Genomic DNA, 23,598 nt, shown 5'->3' on the forward strand with positions numbered 1-23,598 from the left:
CATGTGCCCATGGTGGTGGAGAAAATTATTTCTCCCTGGATCTGAGACGCTTCTTATGGAACATATAGATATTACATGTTTTGGTCCCAAATTATGCAGTGCAGGCCCTTTCATGGACATGCACAGTTTGGGATATTTTGTGACACTTGATTTCCAAAATCTGTACAGGAACATGCATCACATTAGGTACAGGAACCAAGGGGAAATCGATTGGACTGTCACTCGCTATCAGAATGTGATTAAGGAACAGCTTACAATGGCCTGTTTCCAATCATCGTTATTTTTATTGCATATCTTTCATTTGTTAATTCTTTATCTCTCCACATCATCGTCTATATCTCTCATTTCCCTTATCCCTAGCCAGTCTGAAGAAGGGATTCGACCCGAAACGTCACCCATTTCTTCTCTACAGAGATGCTGCCTGTCCCGCTGAGTTACTCCAGCTTTTTGTGTCTATACTCGCTATCAGAAGCCTGCCCCACTCCTTCCAGGATTGGATGTCATAGAAGGAATGGGGCAGGGAGATCTCAGAGGCTTTACTAATATAGAAGATGAATATCCTTATTAACTTTCATCCATCTATTAACACTTTCAGTAAGGCATGGACATATACTGTACATTATAGCATGTGAGGTACACAATGTCACATTTAAAATAATTTCTTGTCACTATTTCACAGAATTGGTGGAGGTGAAGCAATGAAATTAGTAAGCAATTGGGTGTGGCGGGGCAGTGGATTATAGGTAGCAGATAAAAGTTTCAGGGCATTTTTCAATTGGGGTCTTCTAAGTTAATATATCAAGCTACAGTTCAACTCCAAACAGCAACCTAGATTACTTGCTGCACCTGGTAGCAGAATGACCATAATAGAGCTGAGCGATCCTGTTAACTGTTGATTGACCATACTATCTGTAAATTAATGGCAAGTCTACAGAGTTTTGATCTGTTGCTTAGAGGATTGCTTAGTTCTCTTTATTGTAAGCTACTTTTGCTGTTCGCCCTAAATGGAGCGCCAGATTTCCACCTATTTTTAGACAAGTCTGCTGCTGCTCCCAATGTGCTCTTCTGCCTCTTTATTAAAACAGTGGCTTAATTGTAGAATGGATGTCACACAGCTCTTGAATTTGCAGTTAATGGCCATTTATATTTCTGTTGGTGCTGCTCGTCCACGGACCCTCATTGATCAATTCTGGGTTGCAAGATCTGTTCTGAGTCTTTCTCATTGTGGTATGTAATATCACATAGTATGATGGATAGGGCCCTCAGCATGAAGATGGAACTTTGTCCACTAATTCTGCCATTGGCCAGTTGCATCTGTATCTGTGACAAGGCTTTGTGAGGATGAGGTTATGTAGGCTTATGCTTCATGTGATTCAGTCAATACTTGCCATACATCCCATTTGGCAACAATGGTCTGGGTCATTGGTGATGCTAACAAACTATTTTTGGTGATTATACATTGTAGTTCCTCACTTCGAGTACATTTTATGTCCTTGCTACTAAGTGCATTTTTAGTGTTGTTCAAAATAGAGGAGTTTATCATCTGAAGGAAGTCGTAACACCTCCCTTTTGTTCAGCTACGTGGGGACTTATTGGTGTCTGAATTGCTATTTAGGATTCCCAAGGCTATTCCCTGTCACTAACTATTGTGCTTGAACCTCCAGCTGGTCTGTTCTGCTGATGGGACATGTTGTATCCATGCATTGTAATGGAGGAGACTGACAGGTTGTCTCTAATATTTGATTCTGTCCATGATGATGTCAAGCTATTGATTGCCTAACTGTTCTCCTTGTTCAGACACCATTCCTCGGGTGTTTACAAGGTCCACGGTAGCGCAGAGGTAGATTTGACGCTTTACAGTGCCAAAGACCCAGGTTGAATCCTGACTCCACGTGCTGTCTATAGAGTTTGTACATTCTCCCTGTGACCTAGGCAGGTTTTGAAGGCGCCTCTACCTACAGCCTGTCCGTTTTTTCCTATATTTTTTTTATTTTAGTTTGTCTTAACAGTTTTGTTTTGGGGTTTCTTTTGTTTTTCTATGTGGGGGAGGGGTAAGGGGGAAACTGCTTCCCAGCCGCTTCCTGGCGAGGATGCGACTATTTCTCCGAGTCGCGTCCTCGCGGCCTACCACCACTGGATCGGAGCGGCCTTTCCTACCGGAGACCGGGGGCCGGACCAAAGCTTCGGCGGCGGCACGGCGTTGGTTTCACCGTGGAGCGGGCGATAACTACTTGGATCGCCGTTTGGAGCTCCGGAGCGTTGAGCCCACTGCTCCAACATCGCGGAGCTGTGGTTCACGGAGCTCCCAGCGCGGGCCGCACTGACCGACATCGTGGAGTCCCTGGGGCCATTTGCCGAGGGCCGCCAGCAGGAGTCTCCGCCCGGCGCGGCCTGGGGACGTTGGGAGTTGCGGACTCCGGTGGGAAGCGGCCGTTTTGGAGGTCCAAGCCGCTGAGGTTGGCCTCCAGTCCCGACGTCAGAGAGCCAACATCCCGGCGAGCGGATCTGAGAGGCGGGCTGCCGTAGTGGCGACTGCGGAGGGCTCCGGATACCCCAACCACGGGTGAACATCGAGGAAGAGACTGACTTTGGTGCCTTCCCTCACAGTGGGAAACTTTTGATTCTGCTGTGTGGGGATGTTTTATGTTTAAATCTGTCGTGTGTTGTGTTCTTTATTTTAGTGTATGGCTGTATGGTAATCACATTTCACTGTGCCATCTGGCACGTGACAAATAAATGTATCTAGCAATCTAGCAACAAGGAATACTTGATACAATTGTAATTCCATAGTTACAACCAACACATGAGGTTTAATTATTTCATTGGTGTTCAAAGCCTGTGGCTTTTGAAGTCTTGTTACTTTGAATCCTCTAATAAGATAAAAGCACATGATACCATTCCGTTTTTGGACTACAATTTAACTGTCATCCTGCTATTTTTTTTGCCCTATTTGGGGCATTTTAATCCACTTAGTTCAGCTATTACTTCAGTAGTTGGTTCAGTAATGCTAAGAAAGTGCAGCTTTTAAAATAATCATCACAGACCATCTCTCGTAGAAGTAGAGTACTGATTGCTAAGAGCCAATAATTAGCTAAGAGGGAACTGAAATGGTAGGCAGATAATAACGCTAAATGGAATTGTGTTATTGAAATTTCACTGTGAAGATGGATTTCGTATATTCCACTGTAATACAACCAGTTTTGTTCATTAAATCTGGACAAATGAGCTTATACAAAGAAAATAGCATTCTGGGACTGTTTCCTTAAGCTGGTGAGATATCATTTGAACTCATTACATATGTGAAACATCAGACCTATTGAACTGCTCTGATCATTGCGTTTCACTGAGTAGGAAGAGTTGGCTGTAAACTAAATTATATCTCATAAATTGAAGTAATATATAAATGTATTAATCAAAATGAGAACTATTTAACAATAGCGGAAATGTAAACCTGGCAATGACACTTATTTTTATAATAAAAGGAAATATTGTGCATAAACATCAAAACATTGATTTTTACATTTAAACAAAATCTGATTTCATATTGTTTGGCCCCATCTAAAGTTTTTCCTTAAACATATATAATGAAACATGAATTCAATAACGACATGAATCACCACAGCAATTATTAAAAATGGTAATAGAATCCTTACACGTTAGTAAAAACAGGAAGTATAGGAATCAATCAGCAATTCATGTAACATCTGTGAAAAGAGAAGTAAGAGCTAACATTTCGGGTCAAAGACTCATGCCAGAAATGTGAAAGTGTGAAAACAAATTGGTTTTAAGTTGCAGAGTGGAGAGGGAAGGCATGAATAAAGAAAAATCCTTATTTTTGAGTGGATAAGGCCAGGGTTACTGGTGGATTTGGCTGTAGATGGAGATATACATGGTAGGTTCATGAGGGCAGTGAAAGAGGAAGAGCATGTTAAAAGGTAAAAGCAATGTAAAAGCCTGTGTTTTTACATCTTCAATTCCCACTGTCCAGGGACAAATGAAGCCTTCCAGAAGCAGCAGGGGAGGGGGGGGGGGGGGTTTGAGGTGGGGGAGGGGGAGGAGAGGAGGCGGGAGAGGGGGGAAAGGCATGGGGACGGGAGGAGAGGAAGGAGGGGGGGAGCAGCGGGGGTCAAACAAAGGAGGTGGGGGGGTGATGTCACTCGCATTGCGTGGAAGTAAGACGGTGCAGAGGTGGGGGGGGGAGAGGGAGGGGGAAGGGGATGGGGAGAGGGAGGAAACAGGGAAGGATGGAGGTGGGGGGGAGAGGAGGGAGGGGGAGCATGGGAAGATGTGACAACACACAAATACATAAACACACTCACACATCCACATACAAGATCAGACTTTTAATAGTTACTAGATTTAGACAAAATATAAACATCCAAACTTTTTTGGGGGAAAAAACAAACTGCTGGAGGAACTCGGTGGAATAGGCAGCATCTGTGGAGGCAAAGCAGCAGTTGATGTTTTGGGTCAGACACTGCATCAGGATTTTGCCTCCACAGATGCTAGAGGACCCAGTGAGTGCCTCCAGAAATTGTGGACTTCAATAAATAGTATTTTGAATGTTTTGAGTTAATTCATTAGGGAAAATTGTTTAATATATATTTGACAGGCAAGGTTTTTAGTTATTGAGATTATTATTATTTTTTTTTAAAGAAGGTTTGAAAGGTAACCACCAAATTGCACAACAGGCAGCTATAGTTTATTGTACCCTCAACAACATTTCCTTTGACTCCTCCCATTTCCACCAAATCCAAGGTGGCCACGCGCATGGGCCCCAGCTATGCCTGCCTCTTTGTAGGGTACGTCGAACTATCCTTGTTCGAGGCGTACCATGGCCCTATCCCCGAACTCTACCTCCACTACATTGACGACTGCAGCCGTGCCACCTCCTGCACCCATGCAGAACTCAATGACTTCATCCATTTCACCACTGACTTCCAACCAGAACTTAAATTCACCTGGACCATTTCTGACATCTCCCTACAGTTTCTAGACCTCACTATCTCCATCGCAGGTAACAGACTACTGACCAACATCTACTACAAATCTAATGACTCCCATGGGCTATCTGGACTACACTTCTTCCCACCCTGCTTCCTGTAAGGACTCTATCCCCTACTCCCAATTCCTCCGTCTACGCCGCATCTGCACTCAGGATGAGGTGTTCGGAACCAGGGCATCGGAGATGTCCTCATTCTTTAGGGAACGGGGGTTCCCCTCTTCGACTATAGATGAGCCTCTCACCAGGGTCTCCTCTATATCCCGTAGCTCCGCTCTCACTCCCCATCCCCCACACTCGTAACAAGGACAGAGACCCCTTGTCCTCACCTGCCACCCTACCAGCCGTCACATACGACAGATAAGACTCCGACATTTTCGTCACCTCCAACGGGATCCCACCACTGGCGACATCTTCCCATCTCCTCCCCTTTCGGCTTTCCGCAGAGACTGCTCCCTCCGTAACTCCCTGGTCAATTCGTCCCTTCCCACCCAAACCACCTGGTACTTTCCCTTGCAACCGCAGGAAATGCTACACTTGTTGCTTTACCCCCCCCCCCCCCCCCTCGACTCCATCCAAGGACCCAAGCAGTCTTTCTAGGTGAGGCAGAGGTTCACCTGCACTTCCTCCAACCTCATCCATTGCATCCACTACTCCAGGTGTCAACTGCTCTACATCGGTGAGACCAAGCGCAGGCTTGGCAATTGCTTCGCCCAACACCTCCGCACAGTTTGCATTAACCAACCTGATCTCCCGTTGGCTCAGCACTTCAAGTCCCCCTCCCATTCCAAATCCGACCTTGCTGTCCTGGGCTTTCTCCGTGACCAGCGTGAGTCCCACTGCAAACTGGAGGAGCAGTACCTCATATTTCGCTTGGGTAGTTTACACCCCAGCAGTATGAACATTGACTTCTCCAATTTCAGGTAGTCCTTGCTTTCTCCCTCCATCCCCTCCACTTCCCAGCTCTCCCACAGCCTACTGTCTCCGCCTTTTCCTTTCTTCTTCATAGCTCCATCGATGCTGCCTCACCCGCTGAGTTTCTCCAGCATTTTTGTCTACCTTCTATAGTTTATTGTTGTGGCTTTAGTGCTATTGTCCAATCTATCTGCTACTCATAAGTTTATAAGAGATAGATGCAAATAGGCCATTCAGTCCATCAGGTCTACTCTGCCATTCAATCATGGCTGAACTATCTCTCCCTCTTAACCCCATTCTCCTCAAATATTTGGTATTTGACAAGTTTGTGACATTTGTTGCAGGCTATTGAAATGTATTTTAGCAATATAAATGATAAAGCCATTTCTTAAGAAGTACAGAAAATGGTAGTTTAATTATGCTCCTGCAGTTTACCCCCCTCCCCCCTAATCTAGTTCAATAAAACACTGAGTCAAGCACTGGATCAACTATTCTTTATCCTTCCCAAACTCAAATGAACTCCCTATACAATACCTAACCACCGCGGGTCCAATCCTTGTCTCTACTTGTCCAAGCGCTTCAGCCTCATGCGAGCAGATACCTCCAGCAGGTCACACGATCCCAAGTGCACCTCCAGAAGACCGACTCTGATCCATGTGGGGTTCACTCTTTTATAGGGCACCGGACCCGTGGCGTGAAACTATATGGGGTGGGGGAGGGGGGGGGCAGCCCAGCCCCTACAAGCCAATCACACACATCGATTACATTTTACAGTTATTGACAGTCCCCTAACCCAATCACAAAGTACCCCATTACATTGTTTCCACAGAAACTTCTAGAAGGAAGACAGTTAACTAAAGTAAAGAAACATTTTCCCACGTTGTATAAACAATTTGAACAAGGCTTCACACTTTAACCAATCATCAAATAGCAGCACAAACACTCTGCAACATAATTAACAATACCTTTTTACACCCCCCTCTATAACCAATCCTAATCATACATTTGCAGACCTGCTCAGCTCTTTTGCAAACACCCTCATACATATTAACAAGGAAGGACATCTGGATCTCACCTTATCCTTCCATCTAGGGTCCAGACTCCTTGGAGCTGTGACTCCCAGCTTGCAACTTCCATAGAAAGAGGCCAAGCAGGCCCTGCAAATACAGAGATCCTCCATTTTGTGACCTCTTTAATTTAGCCAATATTAACAGTAGTATATGACACAGACGTTCAATAAGTATAAGAGGATACTAACCACAGTTGTTAAGGTTCCACATTTTTTGACTTGCAGCCAAATAATTAAAATTATGAATGAACCTGATATATTCACTGTAGCAGTGATAGTGTAGAAAACCACAAAAAGATACAGGATAGCAAACTCCATATTTATTTGTACATAATGCAAATTTTGATGCCACCTCCTTTCCAGTAAGATATGAATAATATTGGACAGTCTTATCTACCACATTTCTGGTACAGATTTCATCCTGTTCCCCTGCCATGCCCGAGTTGTGTGCATAATGATGCATGGAAGCTGACAGTTTCTGAACATTTATTTCCATTCTAGTATTATTAAAAAGCTAAAGGGCAACTTTGTTTACACAAAGGTGGTTGGTCTATTGAGCGAGCTGCCAGAGAAGGTAGTTGAGACAGGCACTATCACGATGTTTAAAAAACATTTGGACAGATACATGGAGAAGATGGGTTTAGAGGGATACTAGACTAAGAGTGGGACCCGTTGTGTCACAGCTTCACATGGGAGGGCTGGTCCCCCAACGCAATATTCCACCTCTTCACCAATTCCAATATTGCTGGCCAGAGGTGGGAAGGGGCTTTCTGGAGCGCTAGCATGGTGTTGTGGGCCGAAGGGACTGGTTTCCAGAGGGCTGGTATGGACATTGTGGGCCAAATGGATTATTTGCCTGGCAGCTCAGTCACTGAGACCACATACACACACACACACACACTCTCACACACACTCACACGCATACACACACACTCACTGACTCACACACCATATATATGGCAGTAAACTTTCTTGAATACTCACACGGCTGAGATGGTAGCGTTTTTTTTCTAAAATCAATATACAGCGCAGATAGGAAACTTTTGGTCAAGATGAAACTTTTAATTATATAGATAGGTGAGCCAAATGCCAGCCGGTAAGACTTTGTCGGCGTGGGCAAGTTGGGCCGAAGGGCCTGTTTTCATGCTGTATGACTCTGGCCCTAATGTTTTCATATTTTATAAATAAAATTACACATCTGATATGCATAAAGTTACTGATATTTTTCCATTCCAATAAGTAAATGATTACATAAAAGGATATCCCTTTTCGTATGTGTTTTCTCGCACTGGAGCTATTTTCTATCCAACCAATCATTTTCACTCAAACTACAATTCTGCATAGTTCAGAATTAGGACAGCCGTTTTAAAACATCATATTCTACATTATATTTATCATGATCCAAATGTGAAGAATCTAATGCAAAAAATAAACATAATTTAGGAGTTTAGAAAACTATGTGAAAATAATAGTTTTGTTTGTTTAGGTCTTCTACAACGTGACCACCCAGAAATAGCAATATCAGTAAAGACCAGACAGGCGGCCCGAACTGTGCTAAACAGCGCCAGGGACACCATCCATGCTTTAATGTCTGGAGGTCTTCTTGATGATGCAGAAGCATCAAAACTAGAAGAGGTATTGCCTACTTACTAACTTAAAAAATCCTAAATGCTTTTATTTTGTCAATGTAGTAATCAAAACCACTTCTGAACAATTGGTAAATTCACTGAGTGTAAGGCAGTACACAGAAAGTACAGCACAAGAATAAGCCCTTCGGTCCAAAATGTTGGTGCCGAACTGATGCCAAGATAGTCTGATCTACCTGTGCATAATCCATATTCCTCCATATCTATATGCTTACCCCAAATCCTCTTAAATGCAACTATTGAATCTACCACAACTACCAACTCTGGCAACGCTTTACAGCTACCCGCCACCCTCTGTGTAAAATAAGTTGCCCTGCACATCATCTTCAAATGTTGCCATTCTCGCCTTAAAGCATTGCCCTCTAGTATATGATTTTTCCATCGTGGTGTCCTGTACAGGGGGAAACGTTAGGGGGTTGTATTTCAATAGGATGGGATAAGATGACTGAAGATCTCACCATCCTTCACATTTATCCAACTGTCAGTATACGTAATGTTGATTTTTAAATTTTATTTTACCCCATTTCATTTTAAACATATTTCCCAGAGTCACCCTTGTGCCTTTGAATTCCTTCTGACCCATCTTCCGCTACATTATGTGTATGTGTTTTGGCCACCAGTTTAGAATTAATACATCAAAATAGAAAAGTAATAATACAACTTAAACATTACACAAACTGGATTGAATGCCTATTTAAAAACAAAATATGTACATTTCTTCTAACTCTCAATGCGTTTATAGAAGTATGCTATTATCCATTGATACTATGCATAATTAAGTTTTGACAGGCATCAATTTCAGTGTGCGTGTTTAAAGTGGGTTTTGAAACCAGGAAATGTAATATATTTTTAGTTGACCAAATCATGAATGATCAGAGGGAAATAGAAGATGAGTCAAGGCTGCTACCTGATTCAATAATACTTTGCAGGATGTAAAAATGGATTGGGGAGGGGCTATATTATGAGAGAAATACATATGCAGCCAACATCTCAATCACATATGTGGAGATCATGTAAAAGGAGGTCCCTGCAAAAGATAGGAGTAGCAGGCTGGTTCCTACATAGTGCACAATTGTTTAATGACCCCATTAGATCAGCACAGATGAGCATGGTGGCACTTTCACCTACATCCTGGTGTGTGTATTACTCCAAAATGGAATTCCTCACACAAATTACTTTTAGTACAAACATCTTTCAATGTCCAGGTATTTCCCTATTTTCCAAGCTCAATAACCAGTGCTAGGATTGAACCACACCTTTATATACTGATATGCTTTTCCCTCGGGGATTGTCAATAAATGCTGTACTTCATTGCAATACACCTGCTCGATTTATTTTCCTTCTCAAAAAAAGATGAGAATGGAGTACAAATGAAAGAACAGAACAAGAGGTGGTTCTCCATCCACCTATGAGCTAAAGATTGCTAGGTAAGTGGCCCTGGAATTAGGCTAGATATGGAAATGGATTGCTACTGGAAGTGGGGTTTCATTCCTACACTGCAAATTAAATCTTTCAAATACAAACTACCTGCCTACAATGTTCATTCATTTCATTACATTGGATATCAGCAGCAGATAAGCATTGAGCATGTTGACTTCCAAAGCCCGAAACATTTTTCAGTTTTAACTGGGAGAATCATACCATTTGAATTAACGTCAAATATATTACGCCATAAACTGATGCACTAGTGACAGAGATACAGCACAGAAACAGGCGCTTCGGCCCACTGAGTCCGGACCGACCAGCGATCCCCGCACATTAACACTATCCTACACACACTAGGGACAATTTACACATACATAAAGCCAATTAACCTGCAAACGTGTATATTTTTGGAGTGTTGGATGAAACCAAAGATCTTGGAGAAAACCCATGCGGTCACAGGGAGAACGTACAAACTCCGTACAGATAGCATCCGTAGTCGGGATTGAACCCGGGTCTCCAGCGCTGTAAGGCAGCAACTCTACCGCTGCGCCACCATGTCACCCCCTAAGGTGTGATCTCTGTTACTAAATTATTGAACATGTACAATAATAGTTTTTTTTTTTAACTATGGTAATAAGAGTATATAAACAACACCAATATAGTAAAAACTTGGTTATTGCTTCACCAACTGGAATTCTCTGGTAACTTGCACTTCAGATGGAGCATCTGGGTTGATATCAGGACAGCACCGAGCAGGCATCCACCGCCACTACAAATTGTTTGTGTCAGTTTTCCGACCTGTTCAATAATGGTTACAAATTCATTAATGAATATAGTATAACAATTCTCTTTAGTATAACAATTCTCTTATTCTTTAACCTTGAGTATTATCAATGAATTGAAAACATACTTAACTCTTAACTAATCTACATGTTTGACTAACAAGCATCCAAGCCTTGTACCCTACAATCCCCACGGATGCCATATTGCAAAGCTTTGCTGTATATACACCTGCAGATACTATTCTATGTTAAGTTTGGACTAAGATTTTATTTCCTGTTATTTTTGGGAAATAGATGATTGAAATAAAGATGAAGCGTCTTGTGAAATTCCCTCCTTCTATACAACCTCCAACTGCTGAAGAACTGCTAAAAAATTTGCCATGGCTGCAGAATGCAGATAAGCAGATTGAGTTCATTAAGGTATTAATTTACTGATGCTTTCTTTAAATGTTGCTTTTTTTCAATACCATACAAATTCATTGAAGATGCCAAATAGCAGAATCCCTGCTAAGCATGAAGGTAATTGAAAGGGAAATATATCTGTCATACAGAAGAAGAATCCATAACAGATATTTTGATCACGATAAAGCATATATTTATGAATGTAGGAGCAAATCGGGAAACTTTGAAAATATTGTGGTTTGACCCAGTATTTGCTTCTGCATTGATATGAAGTCATGAAGTCATCAGCATCTCCCGTTCCCCTTTCCACAGACTCTGTGTGAAGAAGGGTCTCGACCCAGAACGTCACCTATTCATTTTCTCCAGAGATGCTGTTGACCCACTGAGTTGCTCCAACTTTGTCTGTCTGTCTTCAGAATCAAACAAATATTGGCCTGAATGTTGCTGGTACTTCTCCAATTCTTTGTAGAAGATTTGTCTCGCTAACAGGAGTTCGAGGTTATCCAGTATGACTGTTGAAAACAACTGAGAAGTTGGCACATCAAAAGGATCTTGCTAGTAAATGTATGCAAGTCTGATACTTGCACATGTGTACTCAAATATTCAATTTTTGAATTATTTCACCAGTGATTGGCACTATACCCTTTAATGTATTCCTTCAAACAACATAACAAAAAAGCCTTGCTTCTGAAACTCAACTCAACTGAAAGCTTTTGACAGTATACAAAATGCTGACCACTGCTGTGCTGACTGCCAAAGTATTCAGAAAGATTTAAGAGCCATTAAAAGTGAAGTAACCAATGAAAGAAAATGAAAATTAATGAGAGGAAAAAATTAATCAAGACAGTTATTTGAAAACATGAAACAAAACTCAATAAATTAAAAATAAAGAAACTTCCCTCCTTACCTTTTTTCCCCAGCATACAATTTCCATTCCAAATAATTGGGACATGAATCTTGTACCAGCTGTAACCTGGAGTGGGATGTGGCAGCTGGATTCTCAGAATAAATGCAAGATGAATCCTTGCCATTGCACTCCATAGAGTATAGTGGTGAAGTACATTGAATATTTGAGTACACCTGTGCAAGTATCTGACTTGCAGACGTTTACTAGTAAGATCGTTTTGATGTGCCAATTTCTATTAGCGACTGTCTGATCTTTTTACACAGATAACTTCACACTACTGTTGATTTATTTTGATTAAAGCAAGGGGGGAAAGTGATTTTTGTAATGGAATTCACCTGTTAACAATAAATGTAAGACTCTTCTGTACAAAGGTCTTTCAGGAAATTTAGTGAAATGTTTAAAGATTTTAGGAAATTATTTTGCATTCTATAAGAAGTATTAAAACTGGACTGTGAATGGACACTCAACTTGTACAGCAGAAATACAGTTATTCTAGTTCCTGTTATGCATGATTTGAGAATGCAAATAGCTTGTTACTGTGTGTTAAGTACTTATTTTTTCCAATACTGCTGATGCTTTGGTCCACTAATTGACATCAGAGCTCCATCCCATAGGTACACCCGACAACAAACCATTTGTCCAAATTAAATTCCATCTGCCAATACCTCTGCTCGATTTCCAAGTTGATCTAGTTCCAAGTTTATCATTGCTACCTGAGGAAAATGGCAGGCAATCTATCCTATCTATGTCTCGAATAATTTAATAAATTTTTGCAAACTTCAATTATGTCTCCCCTCAGCCTTCGACACACTCGAGGAAACAAGCTAATACTCTCTAATCTAGACAACATCATGGTGAATCTATTTTGCACTCTTTCTAAAACCTCCATACCCTTCCTGTAATGTGTGATCAGAACTGCACACAGTACTTTAGATGTGGCTCAACCAAAGCTTTATACAGCTGCAACATCTTTCTGGCTAAATAAATTGTTTATAAAACTGGCCATATGGAGGTAACCATGTTGGGTTGGTGTACATTATTATGGGAAGCTCCTAAGAATTTTCCTTCCATTCCAAGTGTATCGTGATTCACACTGTAAGAAGTGTGCTTTCAGTCAGCAGAGGAGATGGGTTTCAAAGTGCAAGGACATATTTTGACCTTAGCTTATTCATTGTTAGTCAATTCTACTTTTTCTTTTAAGACATTTTTTGCATCCCATTTAAGTAGCTCATTGCAGGCTTTCTACAGATGCTGACTACTCAGTATAGATGAAAAGTACCAGTGTGATAATTAGCATGTGGTTCTGGAGAAGAAGATAAACGTGATGTGATCAGCAGGGCTTGTGGAATGCCAAGTTATATTGACGATCGGGGGAAACAACAGTTCTGAAGCTTCTGACCAAAGCCAAAGGGAACCAAGGGCGCCCATGGTTAATCAGCTTTGATTGCATGTTTTGGAGCAGTATGAATATTCTTCCAACAAGGTTTGATATAAGCACACATTAGTGCTTAGAGGACATTGTATTCCCTGATCACATGTTAATCATTTCACTGACTTTCACACCAGCTGACTTATGTATGTTCTATAACAATGCCAAAACATAAACAAAACATATAGTAATGTTCCTCATGTTATCATCCTTATAACATCCTAAATCCCCCTATTAATGGAGGAGAAATTGAATAATCTAGAACTGAAAATATGCAGTCAGGTCACACTAATTTGACATGGTGCAGGTTACACATAAAATATGTTTTATCCCTCACTATTGTCATTGTAATATCGAGCAAAAGCAGATTACACTGACTTTTGCAATAGTGTGTGTTCAGGGGGTATGGTTTTGCATGACTAGCACCAGGTTAAATTACTGGATTGAAATTCTGCTTCCTACTCTGAAATGGAAGTGGTCATTCATCCAGCTGACACTGGTGGTCACCCCAATTCCTGGGAAAGTTTATTGCAAACTGCTGGAGCAGAGCAGAGGTGGGCCACTGATTTTCAAAGACAGCTGTTGATCCCTTGTCAGATGAGATGGAGCAAAGAAGACAAATCTGGTTTGCCCATTCATTAACCTCATTAATGTAAAATGCAAGTTCACTGTTCATTAGATTTATGATTTAGACTGGATCTATCTTTAATTATTAGCATATTTGATTTCTGTGCATTTGAAATTTCATTTCAACTATTTTTCTTTCTACAGTACAGAGCAAAGCTGCTATATTTCGATTATGGTGATATTGTTGTGCACCAAGGTGAACAGCCACGAGGGATTCATCTGATTGTATCAGGAATGGTTAGGGTAAGTCTTCAGTTAAATAGTCAGATTTGTGTCTCAGCTGAAATCATTCATTTCAGTAAACTTGCAGAACCTATTCCCAGTGGTGTAATTACCAATATTTACTATGTTCTGACGTTGGATCCACAGTAGCAATTATGATAGGGTAATCTAGATATGTTGACTTCCACTGATCACCTCACATTTTAAAGACCAACCTCATGAGTAGATTGGTCATCTAGTTCAGATCCAGTTTATGTTAACACGAAAAGTGATGTGTTGGGCACATCTTTTAAGGGATTAATATAACCTCTCTATTTTGATCTGTGTACCAAATTTAGGAGACAAGAAAAAATCCTTGTATTTTATTTATGGCATCACAACAGCAGTAATGTTTTGACTCACTCACGGCACACTTTTTTAAAACTATTTTACTGTTCTTTTTACTTGTACTTTTTACTGTTCTTTTTTTTAACTATTATTCTATTATGTGATGTGGGAGACACAATTACCTGCAGTTAACTGCCCTTGAAGAAGCAATGGTAAGTCATCCAGTGGCGAAGCTAACTTGTTGTATGGAGTTCCATTGCTTAGATCCAGCAATGGTAAAGGATGAAATGTTTTCTGCAACATACAGTGTAACCTGAACGGAAACCTCTGATGACCTTGCGCCCCACCCAAGGTTTCCGTGAGGTTTTGGTCACTCTCCCTAATGGTGGAAAGTGGTTTCTGCGTAGTCGAGGCTTCTTCTAATTTCTGCGATTATTTCAACAAAATCAAAACCGTCTTCGACTAAAAATAGGTTGCCGTTTGGTCGAAGCCAGTGGAGTGGGGTTGCTATTTACTTACAGGCTGTCGAAGGCAATCTCCTTCGCTGACCGGCCATTTTGATTGGCTCATTGGAGTTTTCAGCAAAGATCCTGTAGGATCTTTGGTTTTCAGGACCTAGAAGATCCGCCGGAAGGTAAAATGCCTGCTAACTTTATTAAACTTCTTAAAACTGTCTCCACTCCTTCTCCCCCCACTTTTCTCCCCTTCTCTCTCCCCGTCTCTCTCCCCGTCTCTCTCCCCGTCTCTCTCCCCGTCTCTCTCCCCTTCTCTCTCCCCCTCTCACTCTCACCTTCTCTCTCCCCATCTCTCTCCCCATCTCTCTCCCCCCTTCTCTTCCCCTTCTCTGTCCTTCTCTCCCCTTCTCCTTCCCGTGCTCTCTAAAGGACTTACCGTGCTCTGTGGCAGCTGTTTACCTTCCTCTTCATCGCGCAGACAACACTCCTCCGCTGTCCCTGGCCCCCACCTTCGCGATGTGTTTGTTTGTGTGTGTGTGCGGTCGGTAGCAAAGATCCTGTAGGATCTTTGGTCAGTAGATGCAGCTCACGCTTCGGTCGAGGCTTTCCAGGCGAGTGACCATAACCTCTGGTGACGCATGGAAACCTTGGGTGGTCACCAGAGGTTTCCGTTCAGGTTTCCTAAGTGGGACAGGGGCATAAGTATCCTTAGGATTCCTCAAAGCAAGGAGGAGTTCAGATGCAAAATACGCCATCCATGCAAAATGATTCATTATACTTATATCCACAATTTTTAGAGATATTTATATGTAAATACTTATTCAAAATGATACTCAAATACTTGGACGGTTTTTTATGTACATGTGTGGAAATTGGATTTTGTTATTTTTGATGCGTTTCAACACGAGCATTGAGCCAAAATTGTAATATTGGTCAAAGGGACATTTGAAATTAGATAATGGTTGTTTACATCTATGCAGGGTGCTAAAATGAGACCTGTGTGGTTCCTGACTTGACATGTTCTGGTGAATTCAGCTGCCAATATTTTGCTGAAATGTAATTATGGAAAGGTATCGGTTCTTAAAAGGCATTATTTCCATGGAAACCAAACAGTGGAAACATAATTGACCAGAGATTGCCATTTTCATTCCATGTTTGTGCTAAAAGGGTACTGCATGTAAGAAAATTGAGGAAAAACAATTAAAACAAATAATTTGTGGTGTTTTAATCCTGATTTGAAAGTAAAATCAAGACTGTGAAAGAAGAACTCTTTGTTTGAGAGTAATGAAGCAACTCCAGGAAAGACTACAGAAAAGATGAAGAAAAGCATGGGGAGGGGGAACAGGTATATTATTGGTGTCTGGGCAGCTCCAACTAATCGTCTACACAGATCTAAGTTCCATGGTGCAAGTGGCCATATGTCACTGCAAAACATGGACTCTGGCTGATATGTCTGTGCTCTATGTAGAAAGGCTACAATAAGTAAAGGGACACCTAGCGATACTCTTTGAATCGTGCAGTTGGCACATGCAGAGAAAATACACCCTTGGTATAATGGGGACCCTTTCACTGATGTCTATTTGATGATATTCACTTGTTATCTCTGGAGAGTCTGTGCCCCTGTGCTCCTGGATAATGAGGACTTCATGTAATTGCACAAGTGATGCTGAGGATTTGGTTATATTATTAAATGCACATCTGATAATCGGCAAATGTTATTTCTGCTCAGGTGATTTTTCTCCGAAAGTACTTGAATCAATTTCTCAGAAGCCACGCTGAAATAATTGCTGGCACGCCATGCACAAAATAGTATACACCATATAACTTTTATGCAAATTTGTATAGCTAGGTCCAGCTAGGCAATTATGACTGCTGTGAAAGTGAGAGGCTGAATTGTAAAGACCGAGCCATCCTAGATTGACTATGTGGGTGGAAATAGACATTGTGCAGCTGGTGACATTTTGACGCGTACCTGACCTTGCAAAAAGACCAAGCATTTTTATACCTGGAAAGCTTGGTCTAATTTATTGAATGGTACAGTTTCACCTGGAAATGATCGCAAGCACAATTTGCTCCACAGAACATCAAAGTTGGATTGCATAGTACTAAAGAAATAAGTGCCCTGTGATTTAATTTTAAGACAACCTTAAGTTTTCCAGCTGTTTAATCCTGGAACTATTTTGTTCAAACAGCAACTTATTTGATAATATATAAAAGTTCCTAATAGTTATTAATTAATCCTTTTCTGTGCTTATGTTGTTGTGATAGTGAAGCTAAATGACAAAAACGGATTAATTGCTGTTTGTCATCAAAGTATTTAAATTTGCAAGATTTGCAATCAGTTGCTAAGCTACTGTCGGGATGCATTGTTTTGAAAGAAACAGTGAACAAATATGAGTTTGTATGCAACCATGCAGCTGTTTCTCCTTTTTTATCAGTTATACTCTTCAGTTATTTAACTGTTGAATTCACCTGACATTGAAATAGAACCATTGAAAAAGCATTCCTCATGCATCAGACATCCTTTCCTAGGCTAGTGGTCGGCAGTGGAATGGCTTGGTGGAACAAGAAAATACAGATAGAGGTGGACCACATATGTTTCCATGCTGATCCAGTTGGGTCACCCTGGCCCTGTTGGCTGTTTGGCACTGGTTGATAGTAGTTGAGAGGATGACAGCCCGAGAGTAGGAGCACCAGAAAACATGTGCTGTTATCGCACATAATTTCCAAATAACTATGGGGAACAGATTTTTTTAATGCTGAAGGAGCTCGTGAAAGGTCCTATCCTTTTGGCCCATCAATCAGCTTCAGCTGGATGTTTATCCCATAAAGACAAGCAGGGTGACCTTTTCTAAGATAGAGCAAATACTTGAGACACAAGATCAACATGTGCAATTGGAGCCACCAGCAAATGGCAAACACTGAATGCACGAAAATCACCCTTGTCATAATATGTAGCATTAGTATATCTGCAGATGTGCTACCATAGAGGCTGGAAGTGAAATTTTAATATAACTAAGGTTTATTACTGGGTCTCAATCCGCTTCTTGGTTCTGCAGATCAGATGGCAGGCAGGCACTATGCCCTCACTGCAACCTTCAATGGAAGATTATCATAAAGGAAAACATAAGGTGCTGGAGGTCAGGCAGCATCAGTGAAGAAAAATGAAAATTGAATTCTCTAATTTCAAGTAACATCCACTCCCTGGTTCTTTCCCCTTTCTGCACACGTCTGATATCGCCAATAACTTGATATCTCTCCCCCCCCCCCCCCCCTTTTACCCATATCCCACCCCACTGGGAATAGATTTCATTCCTTTCCATATGTGACACCCTTTTGTCTCCTCACGTGGAAGATAGAATCCATAGCAGCCAGTCCATATCTGGATCGGAGCTGCATACCTGCTGGCTTCTCGTAGAATTGTTAAGCAGGAAAACATAGCCCAGCTTGTCCATGCCAACCAAGATCCAAAGTCAGTATTCATTGAAAGTGCTATCCAAAGTTGAGATTCAATTTGGCGCAATAGAAGTCTCAGTGGTGAGTGGGAGCTTTAATAACTTTTTCTGAGAAAACTACAGAAGTTGCAAATGAGAGTGTAAATTTAATTAAATTGGGCAGTTGTAGAGCAAGGAGAATACTGAAACTTTGGTTGTTTTAGGAATGACTCGCAACAAATGTATTATGAAGTAATGTAACTAAATTTCATGCAGGAAGGATGGGAAAATGCATGAAACCTGGCTGCAAAATGTGTCAAGTGTTGAATTTGAGAGAGAAAGTGAAAATGACTGCTCTTGATGTCAAGGTAGCATTAGACCTAATATTGCATTATCGAGCTTTCATACATAGTGGGTATAATTGGCTGGAATCATTTTGCTTTAGAAGAAAAGTGGTTGTGGTGATTGGAGATAAGTCAACATGATCCTAGGACACTTCTACAAGAGTTCTTCAGGATTATCTCCCAAGTCTTAACCACTTACAGGTGCTTCATCAATCCTCATAAGGTCAGAGGTATGAATGTTTGTCGATGATTGTGCAATATTCAAATTCATTCACAACTCATGCCTTTATTTGACAAGCCTACACCACATTCCAGTTTAGGCTGACAACATGGCAAGTGACAGAAGAGCCAAGACTATCTCCAACAAGAAAGAGAGTAACCACTGACCCATTACGTTTGATAGCATTAAGGGGCGGTCCCAATGTGGCGACCTAATCCGCGAGTTAAGAAGAATGTCTTCAACCTTCAAGCTCGAGGGCACTCGCCAGGAAAGCCTCGAGCTGGATCGACCGTCCGCGTTGAAACCGCGAGCTGGATTGACCGACCGCGCACACACACACACACACACACACACACACACACACTGCAAAGGTTGTGGCCAGGGAAAGCGGAGGAGCGCTGTCTGAAATTCACACCCGCGATGAAGAGGAAGGTAAATGGCGGCACAGTAACGGTAAGTCCTTTAGAGAGCGAGGGGGGTGGGGAGTGAAGGCACTTTTAAGAAGTTTATTAAAGTTTAGCGGGCATTTTACCTTAGTCCTGAAAACTCCAATGAACCAATCAAAATGCCCGGTTAGCGAAGGAGATTGCCTACGGCTACCCTCGACTGCCTGTAATTAAATAGCGACTCCACTCCACTGCACTACGAGTTCAAAAGAACCATGCCGACCAAATTTTACTCGTGGAAATTTTTCACATGCTGAACATTTATCGTGACCTAGCTGAGGCCACAAGTATTCGGGAACTTCCCTCGAGCATGAAGGAGAGTTCCAGCGACTTCATAGGACCTCCTAGGAACACGTGTCGACCATGCTGCAAGTTTGAAGGTGGAAGACACTCTTCTAAACTCGCAGATTAGGTCGCCCAAGTGGGACAGCCCCTTAAGTATTACCAAGATTTCCACCTTCAACATTCTGAGGTGTCAGCTTTGACCGGAATCCTCAACAAGATTAGCCACATAATTGCTGTGATTAAGATTTGGCCCTCGGCTTGCTTGCCAACAAGTAACTGACCCACTGACACACCAAACCTTTTCCATCAGTTATTGTGCACAAATCCACCGTCCACATGCTCTCCACTTATCTGTTTGAATACACTCTAACAAACATTGAAGATGTTTGACAATTGCAAACACAATGAGCTGAATGATCTTTCTCTTGTATAACATTTTATCGTATTCTACAACATTTGCACATTTCGTACTGGATAGTTGTAAGCGAGATTTACAGTTTATAGTTTTTAATAGCTAATTAAAGTGTTAATGAAATGTAAACTATTAAATTATTCCCATCTCCTGGCCAGAAATCTTATCCTGATGTTTCTGGCTTCTTTGTTATTGGGTCTGCCCCATATCACAACAGATGTATATTTACAGTCTCTTCAAACTCCGTAAAGATCCCTGATGTAGAATGCTCATGTTATTGTATTATATTTAGGTCATGTGCTCCTTGAGATGTTTTTCTTTCATTTATTGTGCTTTCTCCCTTTTGATCATGTGAGCTTTTTGCCTTTCATTCATTTTATTCTATCAAATAATGGAGGCTTGCTGCCACCTACAGAGTAGACAAATAAGTTCAACAATAAAATCAGAAATTGTTGGAAGTATTCAATAGATTAGTTAGTAGAAGGAGGACAGAGAAAGACCATTTAACCCATTGTGTTTGCACTTCCCTTTGGATGTGGTCAAACGTCAGTGCTGTATAGAAAGAAATAGCATTCCAGCTGGACGTCTCTTCATCAGAAGTAGGTAAAGTTAGAAATCATACACATTTGAAGTTGCCAAAGTGGGAGGGATTGAGAGAATAAATGGTTCTGATGCGTGCTGCGGCAGGGCGATAAGAGTTTGTTAATTTGCAGTTGATCAATCGGGAGGAGATGTAAATGTGGAAGGGAATAAAATGCTGGAACTGTAAAATGCAAAACACTGCACTTAAATGTATTTTTGTCAACATAAATGCAATTTGAAATGTTATTTCTACTATTTTCTCTAAAATAAAATGTCCGAAAAATATATAGCATTGTCTTTGGCTACAAAGTGGAAATTTTGTAGCAATTTTTTTGGTGCGATTACTTCAATTTTGATAAGGTCCTTGCTTTATCTGAACCCCATTTCTTCACTCAAGTGATGATACAGGGCATTCAGAAAGTATTCAGACCCCTTCACTTTTTCCACATTTTGTTACGTTACAGCCTTATTTTAAAATGGATTAAATTCTTTTTTTTTATCATCAATCTACACACAATACCCCGGAATGAAGAAGCAAAAACAGGTGTTCAGAATTTTTTTGTAAAGTAATTAAAAATAAATAACTGAAATATCACATTTACGTAAGTATTCAGACCCTTTGCTATGACACTCAAAATTAAGCTTAGGTTCATCCTGTTTCCATTGATTATCCTTGCGATGTTTCTACAACTTGTTTGGAGTTCACCAGTGGTAAATTAAATTGATTGGACATGATTTGGAAAGGCACACACCTCTCTATATAAGGTCCCACAGTTGACAGTGCATGTCAGAGCAAAAACCAAGCCATGAAGACGAAGGAATTGTCTGTAGACCTCCGAGACAGGATTGTCGAGACACAGATCTGGGGAAAGGTATAAAACAATTTCTGCAGCATTGCAAATCTCAAAGAGCACAGTGGCCTCAGTCATTCTTAAATGAAAAAACTTTGGAACCACCAGGACTCTTCATAGAGCTTGCCGCCCGGCCAAATTGAGCAATCGGGGGAGAAGGACCTTGGTCAGGGAGGTGACCAAGAACCCGATGGTCACTCTGACAGAGCTCCGGAGTTCTTCTGTGGAGATGGGAAGACCTTCCAGAAAGGCAACTATATCTGCAGCACTCCACCAATCAGGCCATTATGGTAGAGTGGCCAGACGGAAGCCACTCCTCAGTAAAAGGCGCATTAGGCACTTAAATCCATTGATTATCCTTGAGATGTTTCTACAACTTGATTGGAGTCCATCAGTGGTAAATTAAATTGATTGGACATGATTTGGAAAGGCACACACCTGTCTATATAAGGTCCCACAGTTTACAGTGCAAGTCAGAGCAAAAACCAAGCCATGAAGAAATTGTCCGTAGACCTTCGAGACAGGATTGTGTCGAGACACAGATCTGTGGAAGGGTATAAAACAATTTCTGCAGCATTGCAGGTCTCGAAGAGCACAGCGGTCTCTGTCATTCTTAAATGGAAGACATTTGGAACCACCAGGACTCTTCATAAAGCTGGCCGCCCGGCCAAACTGAGCAATTCGGGGAGAAGGGCCTTGGTCTGGGAGGTGACCAAGAACACGATGGTCACTCTGACAGGGCTCCAGAGTTCCTCTGTGGAGATGGGAGAACCTTCCAGAAGCACAACTATATCTGCAGCACTCCACCAATCAGGCCTTTATGGTAGAGTGGTCAGACAGCAGCCACTCCTCAGTAAAAAGCACATGACAGCCCGCTAGGGGTTTGCCAAAAGGCACCGAAAGGAGTCTCAGACCATGAGAAACAAGATTATCTGTTCTGATGAAACCAACATTGAACTCTTTGGCCTGAATGCCAAGCGTCACGTCTGGAGGAAAGCAGGCACCAGTCATCACCTGGCCAATACCATATCTACGGTGAAGCATGGTGGTGGCAGCATCATGCTGTGGGGATGTTTTTCAGCGGCAGGAACTGGGAGACTAGTCAGGATCGAGGGAAAGATGAACGGAGCAAAGTACAGCGAGATCCTTGATGAAAACCTGCTCAGGAGCGTTCTGAACCTCAGATGTTCACCTTCCAACAGGACAACGACCCGAAGCACACAGCCAAGACAACGCAGAAGTGGCCTCGTGACAAGTCTGTGAATGTCTTTGAGTGGCCCAGCAAGACCCCGGACTTGCACCTGATCGAACATCTCTGGAGGGACCTCAAAATAGCTGTGCATTGACGCTCCCCATCCAACCTGACAGAGCTTGAGAGGATCTGCAGAGAAGAATGGGAGAAATTACCCAAAACCGGGTGTGCCAAGCTTGTAGCGTCATACCCAAGAAGACAAGGCTGTAATCGCTGCCAAAGGTGCCTCAACAAAGTACTGAGTAAAGGGTCTGAATACCTATGTAAATGTGATATTTTAGTTATTTCTTTTTAATTACTTTGCAAAATTTTCTAAACACCTGTTTTCGCTTTTTTATTATGGGGTATTGATAAAAAAATGAATTTAATCCATTTTAGAATGAGGCTGTAACGTAACACAATGTGGAAAAAGTGAAGGTCTCAATACTATCTGAATGCACTGTATGTCTAATTTATGGTTTTCCCCAAAGCTATAGAAGTACTGTGTTTCTTTTTGGTGCTATAATTGACAGAGTGACACAAAACATAATTGAAATTTGAGTCTGTTACAAATAATGGTGAACT

At 41.5% G+C, this 23,598-nt stretch overlaps 1 protein-coding gene across 1 annotated transcript in view; it reads left to right on the plus strand.

Annotated features, from left to right (window-relative positions):
- Nucleotides 1-23,598, plus strand: part of LOC116984405 (sodium/hydrogen exchanger 10-like) — a 147,787-nt gene that overhangs the window by 113,169 nt on the left and 11,020 nt on the right. Inside the window, exons 14-16 of the mRNA XM_033038559.1 lie at nt 8,473-8,621; nt 11,134-11,259; nt 14,349-14,447. Coding sequence (XP_032894450.1) covers nt 8,473-8,621; nt 11,134-11,259; nt 14,349-14,447 — 374 coding nt within the window. The remainder of the gene's footprint in view (nt 1-8,472; nt 8,622-11,133; nt 11,260-14,348; nt 14,448-23,598) is intronic.

Source organism: Amblyraja radiata, chromosome 20 (genome assembly GCF_010909765.2).
Source record: "Amblyraja radiata isolate CabotCenter1 chromosome 20, sAmbRad1.1.pri, whole genome shotgun sequence".
Lineage (NCBI taxonomy): Eukaryota > Metazoa > Chordata > Chondrichthyes > Rajiformes > Rajidae > Amblyraja > Amblyraja radiata.